The 13005-nt window shown below is 46.9% G+C and overlaps 1 protein-coding gene across 1 annotated transcript in view; it reads right to left on the reverse strand.

The window, feature by feature from the left end:
* Window positions 1-11927: 11927 nt before the first annotated feature.
* UVRAG (UV radiation resistance associated) overlaps window positions 11928-13005 on the reverse strand; it is an 89511-nt gene continuing 88433 nt past the window's right edge. The window contains exon 15 of the mRNA XM_060273928.2: window positions 11928-12684. Coding sequence (XP_060129911.2) covers window positions 11994-12684 — 691 coding nt within the window. The 3' untranslated portion in view covers window positions 11928-11993. The remainder of the gene's footprint in view (window positions 12685-13005) is intronic.

The following is a 13005-nucleotide window of genomic DNA, read 5'->3' on the forward strand; positions in this document are numbered from 1 at the left end:
AGCAATTTCCTGAACACGGGTAGAGAAGCAGCCTCCTCCTCCTCCGAGGAGCTTTCCCGAGGTCACAGACCCTGGAAATTTATTAAAGGCAAAAAAAAAGAGCTAATGGGCGCGTTGGGAGATAGGGAGTTAACTTGAAAGGAAACGAGCATCTTCCTGAAATCCTTTATATGCCGGGGCTGGCTTTGACCTCTGGTGACAGCGGATTCCTGCCCTGGGAAGTGGAAGTGAAAAGACAGGTGTGGGAGGGCAGAGTGCTTGTGCCTACACAGCAGGGAGGAGTTAGGCGGGCTGCTGGAAAAAGAATTTTTTACTGCACTGAGAGAGTGGCTGGAGCGTAGAACTTCTTTTTAATAATAATAGCGGTAGACTCGTAATCTGGGGAACCGGGTTCGCATCTCCGCTCCTCCACATGCAGCTGCTGGGTGACCTTAGGCTAGTCACACTTCTCTGAAGTCTCTCAGCCCCACTCACCTCACAGAGTGTTTGTTGTGGGAGAGGAAGGGAAAGGAGAATGTTAGCCATTTTGAGACTCCTTCAGAGGTGTGATAAAGTGGGATATCAAATCCAAACTCCTCCTCCTCCTCCTCCTCCTCCTCCTCTTCTTTGCATAAGAGAGGGATGGGAAATCTGTGGGGCTTCAGACTAAAGCTCCCATTGCCCCTAACAATTGGGCACGCTGTGCTGTATGTTGAAGGGAAATTATATGAAAATGTTGGTACCTAAGTCCTACTAAACTAGCAAAAATGTACAGTGGTACCTTGGTTTAAAAACACAATTGGTTCCGGAAGTCTGTACTTAACCTGAAGCGTACTTAACCTGAAGCGTACTTTCCCATTGAAAGTAATGGAAAGTGAATTAATCCATTCCAGATGGTCCATGGAGTACTTAAACTGAAGCGTACTTAACCTGAAGCAAACTTTCCCATAGAAAGTAATGGAAAGTGGATTAATCCGTTCCGGACGGGTCCGCGGAGTACTTAAACTGAAATACTCAAACCGAGGCTTAAACTTAAACCGAGGTATGCCTGTATAGAACTGCTACAAATATCCGTTGGAAGTGTAAAGATAAAGAAGGCACATTCTAGCATATGTGGTGGACCTGCAAGATGACAAAAGCATATTGGGAAATGATTTATAACGAGTTGAAAAAAATGTTTAGAATAACTTTTGTGGGGGAAAACAGAAGCTTTTTTTATTAGGAATTTTAGGTCCAGAAATACCAAAGGAGCAGAGAAGACTGTTTATGTAGGCTACGACACCTGGGCGGATGCTGCTAGCCCAGAGATGGAAGGAAGATAAAGTACCTACCAGAGAAGAATGGTTGACAAAGATGATGGACTATGCCGAGATGGCGAAAATGACCAGGAAGATTAGAAACCAAGAAGATAACAAATTTAATAAAGAATGGGGAAACTTTATGTTACTTAAAAGAACACTGTAAACAATTAAAAACATTGGCAGGATTTGAAAAAAAAACGCTTGCAATGTAATAAGAAGTATGGTAAGAACTGATTGTTAAGGAATTATGGAGAACATTATACGATGCAGTCAAAAAAGAATAACTATGGAACCCGTGGCCGGGGGGGGGGGGAGTTATCTTTCTACAAGGGCCATTGATGCTGAAATCCAGCATCGCCTGAGCACTGCAAGTGCGGCTTTCTCCCAACTGAAGTGCAGAGTGTTTGAGGACCGGGACATTCACAGGGAAACCAAAATGCTTGTTTACAAAGCGATTGTACAACCATCCTTACTATATGATTGTGAAACATGGAGCACTTACAAATGCCATCTCCAACTCCTCGAAAGATTCCATCAACGGTGTCTCCGATAAACTTTACACATCACATGGGAAGACAGGCAAACTAATGCCAGTGTACTGGAAGAAGCAAAGATCACCAGTGTCGAAGCAATGATTCTTCAACATCAACTTCTTTGGACTAGGCATGTTGTGTGGATGCCTGATTATAGCAATTTTTAAAAAAATATAGTATAAACACCAACAATTGGGAAACACTGGCCTGCAAGTGCTCCAATTGGAGAACAGCCTTTACCAAAGGTGTCATGAGCTTTGAAGACGCTCAAAGTCAGGACGCAAGGCGGAAACGTGCTAAGAGGAATGAACGCTTGGCAAATCCACACCGTGATCAACTCCCGCCTGGAAACCTATGTCCCCACTGTGGAAGGACGTGTGGATCCAGAATTGGCCTCCACAGTCACTTACGGACTCATGGTTAAAACCATGTTTATGGAAGGCAATCTTACTCAGCTACCAGTGATCGCCAAGGGAGGGAAGTATAGGGATTCAGAGAATCCAGAGGAGGAGGAGGAGGAAGAAGAAGAGGAGGAGGAGTAGTTTAGATTTGATATCCCGCTTTATCACTACCCGAAAGAGTCTCAAAGCAGCTAACATTCTCCTTTCCCTTCCTCCCCCACAACAAACACTCTGTGAGGTGAGTGGGGCTGAGAGACTTCAGAGAAGTGTGACTAGCCCAAGGTCACCCAGCAGCTGCATGTGGAGGAGCGGAGACGCGAACCCGGTTCCCCAGATTACGAGTCTACCGCTCTTAACCACTACACCACACTGGCTCTCATATACACTCTTAAGTGTATATGATTATGATTTAGGTGACTCAAATTGTTAAATGTAAAACCCGATAAACATTTGAAAACAAGCAAACAATTGGGGCCACTGGGAGTTGGAATCCAGCAACATTTGCCTGATCCAGCAGGTTCGTATTATGTTCCTGTGTCTCATCATGTGGGCCACTGCTGGCTGCAGCATCTTTCCATGGTAAGGATGGATGACACTTTGGCATGAGATCCACCCTCCCACTTCTCTTTCCATTGCACGAGCAAATTCAGAAGAGATGACTGCTTTTCCCATTAGGCAATTCCCGTCCACCTTCCCTGCCAGGCTGATTAATACCAGGGTTGGATATTTAAGCAAACAGGTCATCTCCAGCACATCACAACCGTTTCTTGCAGGCTCGACCAGGAGGATGCAGGGACAGGTATACAAACGGCTGCCAAGACTAAGCGCTAAGGCAGGCTGAGTCGCAGCAGGGAGATTTGGAGGACTGGAAGAGATACAAGCCTGCGCATCCAGAAAAATCGGATTGTGCATTAGTTGGAGGGTTTGGCAGTTAAACCTCCTGGTTTCTGATTACCCTGGGACTGCAAATACTCATTTTTAAATGTATTTATTTGAGATATTTTCTGGCCCATTCTTCAGCCGCAAGAAGGTTCCCCGGGCGGTTCACAGAGGGAAGGAAGAAGGAAGTCTCTGCCCTCAGGCTTAAGGCGGGAAAGGCATGGCACAAAAGGAAAAGTGGATGGGAGGGAGGAGGGGGAAAGAAAACTTAAGTCACAAAATTTGTATAAATGGACAGCAGGAATTGAACTGGTTCAAGGAGAGAAGTGTGGTCTTCCACTAGAGCCAATAGAGTCCCTTTATTTGCTAGAGACTGATGTAATAGCTGTTGCCAGGATACAGTTTAGGGACATGCTGGATGGAGCTGGGTCCCCAGTATGGCTCATGGAAGCATTCCTTCTGCTAACATCAATTCAGCTCCATTTGATGGTATTTTGTTCCTTCTCCTTCTCCTTCTTCCCTCGCCCATCTGGCTGGGTATCCCCAGGCAGTCTGGGCGGCTCCCAACAGAATATTAAAAACACGATAATACATCAAACGTTAAAAACTTCCCTAAACAGGGCTGCCTTCAGACGTCTTCTGAAGTCAGGTAGTTGTTTATTTCCTCGACATCTGATGGGAGGACATTCCACAGGGCGGGCACCACTACCGAGAAGGCCCTCTGCCTGGTTCCCTGTAGCTTCACTTCTAACAGTGAGGGAACCACCAGAAGGCCCTCAGCGCTGGACCTCAGTGTTTGGGCAGAACAATGGGGATGGAGACGCTCCTTCAGGTATATTGAGCTGAGGCCATTTAGGGCTTTCAAGTTCAGCACCAACACTTTGGATTGTGCTCGGAAACGTACTGGGAGCCAATGTAGATCTTTCAGGACCGGCGTTATATGGTCCCGGCAGCCGCTCCCAGTCCCCAGTCTAGCTGCCACATTCTGGATTAGTTGTAGTTTCCGGGTCCCCTTCAAAGGTAGCCCCACGTAGAGCGCATTGCAGCAGTCCAAGTGGGAGACATGCAACACCAGATGGCGCTGTAGAGCACAAAACTTTTCTATGCGATTTTACATAGCGGTTTTTCCCCTTTCTTTCGTTATAATGACTTAATTTACGACTTATTTATAGCAGCTTTTTCCTGTGTGTAGATCCACCCAAAGAGAGTCTCGTACATCGATTTGAACATACGGTAGACACTTCAACTCACCTGAAACACGTCAATGTCTGGGGGGGGGGAGGCGTTCAATTTCAGTGGCCATTCATGTTTTTCTAAAAAATAAGAGTCTCCCTGTTCTCTTTCCATGCTCCTTAATCCCTTCTCCTTCAGCTAACGTAAATGTAGATGAGGCTTATCAATGCATTTAAACTGGCTGCTTCAGGTGCTTAGGCAATGGTGATCTATTCCATATGTTCAATTGCACCTTGCTAACATGTTGCGGCTATTAGCTTAAAGTCCCTGACTCTGCATTTCTGATCATCATTAATTATTTTGATGATAGCCATGGCTCCCTTCCACAGGATAGGAGGAGAAAACAGAGCATCAGCTATTAAATATGGAGGATACACACATCCACAGAAATCAAAGCCGGCCATTATGGTGTCCTCTAGATGTATATTGTCTCCCTGCTTATTTAACTTATATGCAGAATTCATCATGCGAAAGGCTGGACTGGATGAATCCCAAGCCGGAAATAAGATTGCCGGAAGAAATATCTCAGATATGCTGATGACACAACCTTGATGGCAGAAAGTGAGGAGGAATTAAAGAACCTTTTAATGAGGGTGAAAAAGGAGAGCGCAAAATATGGTCTGAAGCTCAACATCAAAAAAACTAAGATCATGGCCACTGGTCCCATCACCTCCTGGCAAATAGAAGGGGAAGAAATGGAGGCAGTGAGAGATTTTACTTTCTTGGGTTCCAGGATCACTGCAGATGGTGACAGCAGTCACGAAATTAAAAGATGCCTGTTTCTTGGGAGAAAAGCAATGGCAAACCTAGACAGCATCTTAAAAAGCAGAGACATCACCTTGCCTACAAAGGTCCGTATAGTTAAAGCTATGGTTTTCCCAGTAGTGATGTATGGAAGTGAGAGCTGGACCATCAAGAAGGCTGATCGCCGAAGAATTGATGCTTTTGAATTATTGTGCTGGAGGAGACTCTTGAGACTCCCATGGACTGCAAAAAGATCAAACCGATCCATTCTGAAGGAAATCAGCCCTGAGTGCTCACTGGAAGGACAGATCCTGAAGCTGAGGCTCCAATACTTTGGCCACCTCATGAGAAGAATCCTTGGAAAAGACCTTGATGTTGGGAAAGATGGAGGGCACTAGGAGAAGGGGATGACAGAGGACGAGATGGTTGGACAGTGTTCTCGAAGTTACGAACATGAGTTTGACCAAACTGTGGGAGGCAGTGGAAGACAGGAGTGCCTGGCGTGCTATGGTCCACGGGGTCACGAAGAGTCGGACACGACTAAACGACTAAACAACAAGATGTTTTTGGGACTCCAACTCCCATCAGCCTCAGCCAGCGTGGTGAGGAATGATGGGAATTGTAGTCCAGCAAAAACCATCTGGAAGGCCATCACATTGGCTACCCCCACATAAAACCTGTGCTGGCCGTATGCCTTGAGAGTAAAAACATGAGGATCAAAACCGCGCAGATTCATAACCTCCAATTTCTTCGGAGCTTATGCTCTGCTCTCCAAAGCAACACTGAACACAAAAACCAAGGGGGGAAACATTTTCTAAAATATGTAATTCAGAGCCTCATGCAGGACCCTTGGAATAGGACAGCCAATAAATACATTTATCAGTTGCCAAGGGCAGCAACTGGGCAACTACACCCAAATCTGCTCTAAAATGAATTTTGGATTAATGGTCATCGTTTTCTCCTAGAATACCCTGACTTGAAATTGTGATGCTAAGCAGCATTTCAGGGAAATTTAAATGTTGCCCAATTTCTGAGACAATCTGGAGGGGGGTTAAGTATTGTGGAAATCCACCTTGCCCTCCCCAAACATCCCATAATGCAAAAGAGAGGCCAGTTCCACATCCCCCACGACCCAGCCTTCTAAGCATGTTTGGCTCAGCTTTAATAGTGTATATAAAAATGATAAATTATACTTTGGAAAAAATGCTCATTTGACACGATGTTTGGAAAGACGGAGAGGACCCCCAAACGGCCTCAATATTTCTCGACGCAGCACAGGAACAAACTGGGATTTCCTTTGAGTAAACAGGCGCAGGTTTGGGCCTCTCAGCAAACCGAAGGCTGCCCTAAGGATTTGGAGATGGGACTCTATCCATAAACACCATTCTCAGCCCGCTGGCAAACCCTGAAATTCCAGCTGTTTCCTGGGAATAAACACTGACACTACTTATTAAAATTAAGCTCTTACCTGCAGACGCATTTTCCGAAGCCTTTGCTTCGAGGGCTAATCCCCTCCTCCTCGACTCGCCAACAGGAAATCCAGCTGCCCAATGGAGGGGTTAGCCATAACAAATTTATTGCGCAGCCTAACCCTGACCGTCAATTCGGATTACGGCATAAAAATAAGTCTGTGTCTTAATATACCCTGGGGCGGCTTGTCAGGAACTCAGGACTGAGGCTAGCCAGATAGCAAAGGGGGAAATCCTGCAACAATCGGTGCTCAGTGTCCCTGCCAGCAAGGGATCGATGCAAGCTTGCCACTTCTTCCTGCCTTCCTTTCTCAATTGCCCTGAAGGCGGCACTGTTATGAAATTGTCAAATACCCCAAGAGCTGTCACATGGGAAATGGAGCAAGCTTGTTTTCTCCTGCTGTGGAAGGTAGGACTCGAACCCGTGGCTTCCAGTTACAAGAAAGGAGATTCCGACTCAACCTCAGGAACTTGCTGCCCTTTCTAGAACTGAATGTATATCTTATCAACATTAATCTCATTTGGCTATCTATTGAGACATATGGACTGCTTATATTACTATAAATGTTTAAATCAGGATTACTGCTAATGACTTTTGAGTGTGTGTGTGCATACGTGTGTGTCTAAATACTTCCGTACCTGTTTATTTTCCATTGTCACAACTTTTTGAGGTGCCTCGACCAGACCTGTACCATAGTGTGGCCATACAGCATTGCAATACGGGAAACTTCGTTTCCAAACTAATTATTCCCAACATGGGATTTACCTTTTTCATGGCTCCTGCACATGGAGCCGAGATTTCCTTCATGCTACTTACTACAATCCCAAGTTCCTTTTCATGGTCAGTCATAGCTGGTTCAGATTCTATTCATCTATTTGTGATGCCAGGATCCCCACCCCCTTAAGCTGAATTGCATCCGTTTTAATGTCCAGTTCGCCCACTTTGCAGAGACCCTCCTGGAGCACCTTCCAATCTCCTTTTCTGATTTTTATCATTCCGAACGTTCGGGTGACACAATTCAGCCACCACCCCTCTTTACTCGAGGCATATATACCACTTTACATCAGCTAAAGATTATCTCTTGACTGCTTTTGCTGTCTGGATATATCAGCAGCAAATGTGGGGGGTTTGGCCGGGGAGGGGGGGGGCAGAGACATACCGCTGCCTGGATCGCAGGAAGTGCCGGAAGATTAAGAAAACCTGCCTCCATGTGCGAACATCCCATTTCCACACTCCATAAAGCTCTACAAACCCATATGGCGCCTAGCCCCAGAATGCTCCGTGGGTCTGTTATTCCAGCTGCGCAGCATCTCTGGAAGGTCCAAAAAGCGATGTGTAGACTTAACTAGAGAAGGAATCATAGAATCAGTGTGTTGGAAAGGACCCCCGAGGGCCATCTAGTCCAGCCCCCTGGAATGCAGGAATTAGTCACACGCCTTCTGTTCGAAAACCTCCATTAAGCTGTGCCACCAACCTCTGAGATCTGTCGAGTGGTAGTCTGATTTCACACAGGCTTCTTTATCCTGATCTTTGACATCTGAGACGTGTGGTTTTAGGACCAACCCTATCATTGTGAATGTAATATGTCTGAACTGTTTTTTGTGTTTTTTAAAATTAAACTGCTGTAGCCTGCCCTGGGATCTGCGGGTGAAGGGCAAGTAAGAGACAACGGAATAATGGTAGTAACAGTCATCTTGTTGTAAAAGGTAAAGGACCCCTGGACGATTAAGTCCAGTCAAAGGCGACTATGGGGTTGCGGCGCTCATCTCACTTTCAGGACGAGGGAGCCAGCGATTGTCCACAGATAGCTTTCCAGGTCATGTGGCCAGCAGGACTAAACCGCTTCTGGCACAATGGACACCGTGACGGAAGCCAGAGCACCCGGAAACGCCGTTACCTTCCCACCACAGTGGTACCTATTTATCTACTTGCACTGGCATGCTTTTGAACTGGTAGGTTGGCAGGAGCTGGGACAGAACAACGGGAGTTCACCCCATCACGGAGATTTAAACGGCCGACCTTCTGACTGACAAGCCCAAGAAGCTCAATGGTTTAGATCAGGCATCCCCAAACTGTGGCCCTCCGGATGTTTTGGCCTACAACTCCCATGATCCTTAGCTAACAGGACCAGTGGTCAGGGATGATGGGAACTGTAGTCCAAAACATCTGGAGGACCGAAGTTTGGGGGTGCCTGGTTTAGACCACAGTCCCTGTTTCTTGTTGTACAAGTGAACTGCCAGCATAGTATTGTGGTTAGAGTGTTAGACTAGGACCTGGGAGACCGGGGTTCGAATTCCCACTCGGCCATGAAGCTCACTGGGTGTAACCTCAGGCCAGTCACTGCCTCTCGCCGTAACCGATCTCACAGGATTGGAGCAGGAGATTAAATGAGGGGGAGAACCCTGTTATGTCACATTGAGCTCCTTAGAGAGAATAGGGGGATATAAATGCAAAGAATAATACAGTGGTACCTCTACTTACAAATTTAATGCGTTCCAAACGCACATTTGTAAGTAGTAAAAATTTGTAAGTCGAATCCCATAGGAATGCATTGGGAGAAAAAATTCGTAAGTAGAAAAAATCCTATCTAAAAATTCGTAAGTAAAAAAAAATCCTATCTAAACCGCATCCAAGATGGCGGACGGAGCTCCATTCGTAAGTAGAAACATTCGTAAGTAGAGGTACCACTGTAATAGAATAGGATCTAATCTTTACTATTTGGTTCCTCACAAATGCATGTTGAAGGAGATGACGACGACAGACTGAATAGATTACATGGGTGGAAGACAAATGAACAGACTCGTCTGGCAGACGCACAGCAGTGCGATCTGCACTCCAAAACCTTGGGCGAGATTCAGGTCGCTTACAAGGGTGCAGCTTCGTTGGCTGTGCGCCAGTTGGCACTTGCCCATTCATCACTTTGCGATGGCAACAATAGCAGAACCGAGTGCCAATATTCAAGCCTGAATGAGCAGCCTTGGAGCAGGCACCGCAGAAAGAACCTTCGCATCTGCTTTCATCTTGGAAACACAATGCTCTCCTAAAAACAGGGCTCCCTTCTCCATGTCTCGTTGGAAGTCGGCGAGAAATGAGAAATATCAAGGCGCCTATTGGGGATGCTTTGATCTCTGCACATTCCTACAGGCAGTGTGACCTAAGCCACATGTCTCAGACTCCTGTGCATATTGGAACTTCGCTATCCGCAAGGCTTCACACTTCTCTGAACGTTGCAAGGTGGTTCGAAACGTATCAAAGTACACGGTTCGGTATTACAATGCAGAAATGGTATGATGGTTTGAAAAATAAATAAATGTGCAAGTTACTTGGACTGGCAATAAGACAGATTTGGCCTCCCCTAGTTTCTCTACTACAGGGACCCAGGTGGCGCTGTGGGTTAAGCCACAGAGTCTAGGGCTTGCTGATCAGAAGGTCGGCGGTTCGAATCCCCGCGACGGGGTGAGCTCCCGTTGCTCGGTCCCAGCTCCTGCCAACCTAGCAGTTCGAAAGCATGTCAAAGTGCAAGTAGATAAATAGGTACCGCTCCGGCGGGAAGGTAAATGGCGTTTCCGTGCGCTGCTCTGGTTCGCCAGAAGCAGCTTTGTCATGCTGGCCACATGACCCGGAAGCTGTCTGCGGACAAACGCCGGCTCCCTCGGCCTATAGAGCGAGATGAGCGCCGCAACCCCAGAGTTGGAGACGACTGGACCTGATGGTCAGGGGGCCCTTTACCTTTACCTAGTTTCTCTACTGGTTTCTCAGGGCTCATATTCCCATGTGGCTTCTCCATCCAGTAAACCCCAAATACAAGATACATGCACCTTTGTAAAAGGTGCCCAGTGGGTAAACGGCTGGCTGGGGTTTATGGGAGAACAAAACAGCTGGAAGGCACCACACCAAGGAAGGTTAAATGAAAGCAACACAGCTGATCTCAATACAGTTAGCTGCTGTGGGGCTGTACAGAAACGGTTACCCCCACGGCCTACCAGAGCTGCCAAGAGTGTGCCGATTTGTCTTCCATGTTCCACTGTTTCCTTAACAGTTGGCTTCAACTTTGTCGCGATGTCTGCCGAATGCGCCAGAGCAAAGGTTCAAAGGAGCAGGCAAGCAGAGGGAAGAAGTTGTCAGGCACCACACCATGAAGTAAATTAAACTTTTATTCTGCTATACATATATATATTTATATTTATATATATTTATTTGTGAGCTCACAACTGAGCCCAGACATCGGTATACAATGTTGAAAGCAAGAGCCAGACACACCTGAACTCCAAAATAATAATAATAATAATAAATGCATATCGTCGGGAATCTCAAGCAGACCACAAAATCCGCTTGGATGTTAGTGCAGTTGGAAACACGTGCCCCAGTGGCAAACTACCTCATCTGGAGTCAAACTTGCTCCACTGGGGGGAAAACCAAGTTGTTGGACAACTCCAGTTGAGAAGTACAGAAGGTTTGGTTGATTCTCCCCCACCTCAACCAAATAAAATTATTATTAAGTATATTATTAAGTATGGCCAACAGCAAGCACTATTCAGAGTCCATTCACATCATCTCAAAACCTATTGCACTGTATATATAACATCTGGCTTGCGTGTTTGTATACTGCTTCACAGATTGATAGGGTCTGGGGGGGGGAATAATTAATGTGCCTATGGATTGATTTATTGCCGTTTGCTGGTCCCATGAGACACACCTGTAGACAAAAGTGCTCCAGAGAGCTACCAAACTGCAGAAGCAGCGTCTTCAGTTTTCAGGTCTGGCTTGAGTGCCGGAACTGTATTTCTTCCTAAACTGGCCACACAGTGATAAGGCTGGGGTAAGACCTAAGCCCACAGAGCTTCCCTCTCCACCCCCACCCCCACTCAAATTTTCTACCTAGAAGCAATGGGAGCAATATGCCGGGCATATCTCCTGCACATGACCCAAGGAGATAACATTGTGTAGGGAAAGGAGTTCTTACTGGATTTGACAGGGCATCTTGCCCCTGAAGCAGGAAGGGCGGCAAGACCTGAAGGCAAAAAAGCTGTTGGGGAAGAGAGAGAACGTGTGGTGCACAACGGCGTACACATTCACCCCTGTATGTCTTCAGCTAAGCGTTTGACTTAAATTTTCCACCACCCCAACCTGTTCAAAGGGCTGAAAGAAATCTAAAACTTAAAAGCAGGCAACGCACCAGTGGCCTGATCCAATTGCCAGAACAATCTGTAAATACTAGGAAAACCAGGAGATAGGAAGCAGCAGAGGTTTACCTGGACTGTGGCGATACCATGATTGTGTGCAACCCAAATCTACTTCCCAAAACTATAAAGACAGTTCTCTTCTCTCCCCCGCCCGCCCGCCCACCCAATCCCACCCGGTAACTGATCAGGGATTATGAGTGCAAGTTTTATCTTCATTCCAGATACATAGTTTTCACCTCGTGAAACGTGGCACCGCTGTGTCCCAAAAGCTCACTTGTCGGAACCCTTCCGCGGCCTGCGGAATGTGGGGGCGTCCTTGTTCAGCGCACAAATCCTCCGGGAAAACTCCTCGAATTCCCCCAGGACTTGGTCATCGCACTCCACCGCCACGGCGTGGTCCACCGGGATGTAGTTAAAGGCTTCGAGCTGGTCTCCGGTGCCGAAGCCCGTCGCTTCCATGCCCATGATCTCTTCCGCTTGCTCAACCGTGCAGAGGAGGTCAGCGCCAAGGCTGCCCCGGAAGGCACACAGCTGGTCACTGGTGGCCGCATCAGGGCGCTCGCTGGGCAACGCCGCGCCGTTTATTGCACGAGAGGGTCCCAGGAAAGACTCCTGTTGGTCTCGGGAGGTGTTTGGGCTCCTGTTTTCGCCGTTCAGGCTGTGGCGCGGGTCCCCTCCCTTTTTGCTTTCTTTCGAGAAGTCAATGGAGGTATCTAAAGAGGAGGATAAAGACCCGGCCTTCTTATTCGGCTCCCCCGCAATGGCAATGGGCTGTGTTAAAGCAGAGTTGTAGCTCGGAGGAGGAGTCTTGTACTGAAGTCTCTCGTTCTCAGAGTTGGCCCGTTTTCGGAGTCCCTTGTCTGGAGAAGGGTGGCTGCTGGTGAACCCAATATCCAAACCCCCAAACGCAGTACTCTGCCTCTTTGGAACCGGAATGGAGCTGGAAATGTGGTGCCGATCACTATGGGGAGAAATGATAAAGACAGCGAAAGGTTATCTCACCGAAGCATTGCTAAGGTCAGTGGAGTCCAGTTCATCCCTTCCAGGTTTGCGATTACAATTTCTTATTTCAGTAATAGGCTTCTATGCCTACTCCTATGGCTCACTATTTTATTCATATGCCATTGGAACATCAGAGCTTTCTTTTATCCTTGCCACAAAACCACGAAAAAAGGCATACAGCAAGAAAACAGTGACTTCTCCCTGGCTTTGCGATTCAGTGGAGATCTGAGCCCAAGTTTCTTACATAGAATCATAGAGTTGGAAGAGACCACAAGGGCCA

This window comes from Zootoca vivipara, chromosome 4 (assembly GCF_965207765.1).
Source record: "Zootoca vivipara chromosome 4, rZooViv2.hap1.1, whole genome shotgun sequence".
NCBI lineage: Eukaryota > Metazoa > Chordata > Lepidosauria > Squamata > Lacertidae > Zootoca > Zootoca vivipara.